Source organism: Pollachius pollachius, assembly GCF_949987615.1.
Source record: "Pollachius pollachius genome assembly, chromosome: 2".
Lineage (NCBI taxonomy): Eukaryota > Metazoa > Chordata > Actinopteri > Gadiformes > Gadidae > Pollachius > Pollachius pollachius.
The window spans coordinates 33,017,377-33,020,449 of record NC_136935.1 but is presented as its reverse complement, the minus strand read 5'-3'; the positions used below and the strand labels follow the sequence as shown (position 1 = coordinate 33,020,449).

Here is a 3,073-nt window from a genome sequence, read left to right as displayed (position 1 = left end):
TTCATGATGTCGGCCAAAGGTTTATCCGTTAAAGCGGTTTGCCGTTTTGTTGGTGTGGAGGGGGCAGAGCTTTAAATGACTGATTGGAGCAGATTATTATCTGAAGAGGTTATTGAGTTGAAAATAAAGAGGGTTATTGGAAGGGACATGGCATGATGCACGACCTTTGATTTACTGGTTGACACAAAGAGTTTTAAAAAACACTGAGTAGTGCGATGATTTTCCGAATCTGTTGGCGGTTGTGTTACTTATGTGTACTTGAGCTGAGATTTGGCCTCAAGAGGGAACCGTCGCACTCTGTTATTTGTCCGATTCCCTCCATTCTCGTGCAGAATTGCAGAAAAGTCAGATCATTGACGTCATTGGTCCAGGATTTGGATAAATCCCGCTAATGTTCCAATCCGTCAAGGATTTATTTGACGGAAACAGAGTTGACGATTCCCCTTTGTTAAGGCTAGATTGAGTCTCCACCGAATGCTTCCTGAATTGTCTGCTACTAAGAGTAGAACCATATGAACTGTCAACACTATATTTTTGTAGATGTCAATCAATATTTATTTTTATTTATTGTTAAATAAACTTTAAATGACTCTCTTGGTTTAAAATGATCATAGCCTATTTGTTTGTTTGTTTTTGTTTGCTCCTTAACTGTATATATTTATTATATCACAATGACCCATAACACCACCACCGAGTATATGTACACCACACAGCGAGCACGTATCAAATTAGGTTTTATTATTAAAACCAAACACAACTTGTACAAATAGTGAATATTTTTAATATACATAAATGTTTTGCCAATGAAATGTGCACATTGGTTTATTGCGATGAATGTATAGCTGTAAAGCTGTAGTCATGACGATCTGTTGGTCAGGCGATCGCAGTTGCTCTAACATCTCTTGTAAAACCTCTTGGCGTCCACGCCCTCATAGTTGTAGCTCTGTTGAAATAGGTAACATGGATTTATTACAGTACAGTCTGCCCATAGGCATTATGACACTAGTGGCCATCTTGGATCTAAAAACTGGCCGGGTGGGGTATCTTCACAGAATCTTCCCTCTATAAGCGTTAAGAACCAAAATGGTCGCTAGGACAATAAGGTATATTGCTCTCTAACCGATATCGGGGTCAGACCTTCACCTACATAGGAATGCGTTCACCTACAACAATTAGTTATATGTTATTGATTAACAATGTTGGTTCAGTGTTGACACACGCGCATGCACTCACTCCCACATACATGCGCTCACACAAGCACTTGCTCTTGTTTGAATTGATGATTTATGTGATAAAGTCTTGATCACATGGGTGGTAAGCGACTTTACATGTTTTAATAAAATGCACATTTTGGAGCATGGTTTTGTAAAACACCCAACAGGACAGATGTGGCTGACTGACCTGGATGAGTTCGTCTCCCTGGACCACTCTGGTGGTGGTCAGCACCTTTCCGTTGTCCTTCCTGGTGAAGGAGCCCTTCAAGGTCTCTCCCTCTAGTGTCCAGGAGCCCTGTGGTGAGAGCGGCCATTTTACATCTCAGAGAAGAACATTTTTCATGCTTCAGTCAACCCTGCATTTCTGCAGCATTTAGTCAACATCAATTTAATCCTTGGAGAAATGAATGAATGTAAATCTCTGAGTTACTAATGTGCGTTGCATTGAATTTCTTTTCTTCAACAATGTAGTTAAGTGGTCGTGTGTGCGTTGGCATCATGGATGGGCGAGTGTGAGGACAGCGTGCTGCTCACCTGCAGCTCGGTCCCATCGGCCAGGCTGTACTCGAAGGTGACCCCGGAGGTGAAGTCGACCTCCAGGGTCCTGAAGGCGCTGGTCTCCTTCACGTGGAACGAGTCGCCCGTCTGCTGCACTGTGATCTGCAGGTTGTCGTGAGCAGCCAGCTTCCGCTTCACAATGTTGACCCCTGACAACGGCAAACGTGCACACCCATGACCACAAGGACACGCACACACACCAGCCACACACACATACAGACACACAAATGCACACAAGCGCACATGCACACACATATAGGCGCATCCACATGCACGTACAAAAACAACCACACACAGACGACACACACACAGAAAAACAAACACATCCGCACGTGAATGCATGCACACAAATAAGCACAGACAAATACACACAGGATTAATATGGTAAACAGACTTATCCAGAGACTGTATGAAGTCGGACTTTTCAATAAACAATTTGAGGAAAGTTTACCAGCAAAGAGTGTGTATATCGGTGGCCCAAAATGAGAATAGTTTGTTACATTCCAATTCTGATTCATTTTAATTTTATTCTACAAATACCAAACTACTGGTGTGGTTCTGATCTGCTGCCCAGAGGGCAATTCTTTTCCAATGCTGTGCTTGACATTATTTAGGCTTATGCTCCCCCCCCCCCCCCCCCCCCCCCCCCCACGCCATTCATCCTCCATTGCTTTTTTTCCCTCCAGCTAAGTAGGCCTACTCCAACGCACCACACACACGGACACCCTCTTCCACCCTGTCACCACCGATGCTCCCAGCATGCCCTGCATGTTTCAACGCTTTCAACGGCAGGCGAACAAACAAACAAAGAAAACGCTCGGGCCAAAACAACACCACTCACCCATTTGCTCCATGAATTTCTCATAATTATCGTTGCGAGCCACTTTCCAGGTGCCGTTGAAGGTCATGGTGGATGTGAGAGTGTGAGAGTGTGAGTGTGTGAATGAGTGAGGGCTACTTAGTGATGTGAGTGAGATAGCCACAGCTCTTTATAGAGCCCTGGTTGCTGTAGGCCTCACCTTTATCTTCCTAACGCCCATCAGTGCTGATGTGGCCGTTGAAAGCTCACGGATGTTTTTTTTTATCTTATCTCATATCTGTTCACCCCTATCTCTCTTATATCAGTAAAGTGATGTGAAACATATCTGTGAGTGTGATGATTGATTCAGGGCATTTCTGATTTTATTGAAATAACACAAAGGTAATCCGGTTTGGTAAATTGTCAATTGTTTACAAAAGGTGTGGCTGTACCCTGTGGCAACAATAATCTGTGTTATCAGACACAGATAAGATACATACAC

At 43.5% G+C, this 3,073-nt stretch overlaps 1 protein-coding gene across 1 annotated transcript; it reads right to left on the bottom strand.

Moving 5' to 3' along the window:
• Positions 1 to 892: 892 nt before the first annotated feature.
• On the bottom strand, positions 893 to 2,680 carry fabp2 (fatty acid binding protein 2, intestinal; the record flags this gene model as incomplete). Its single annotated transcript, XM_079731014.1, has 4 exons — positions 893 to 943; positions 1,402 to 1,509; positions 1,749 to 1,921; positions 2,614 to 2,680. 4 exons carry the CDS (start codon positions 2,678 to 2,680, stop codon positions 893 to 895), a joined length of 399 nt encoding a protein of 132 aa, XP_079587140.1.
• Between the last annotated feature and the right edge of the window lie 393 nt (positions 2,681 to 3,073).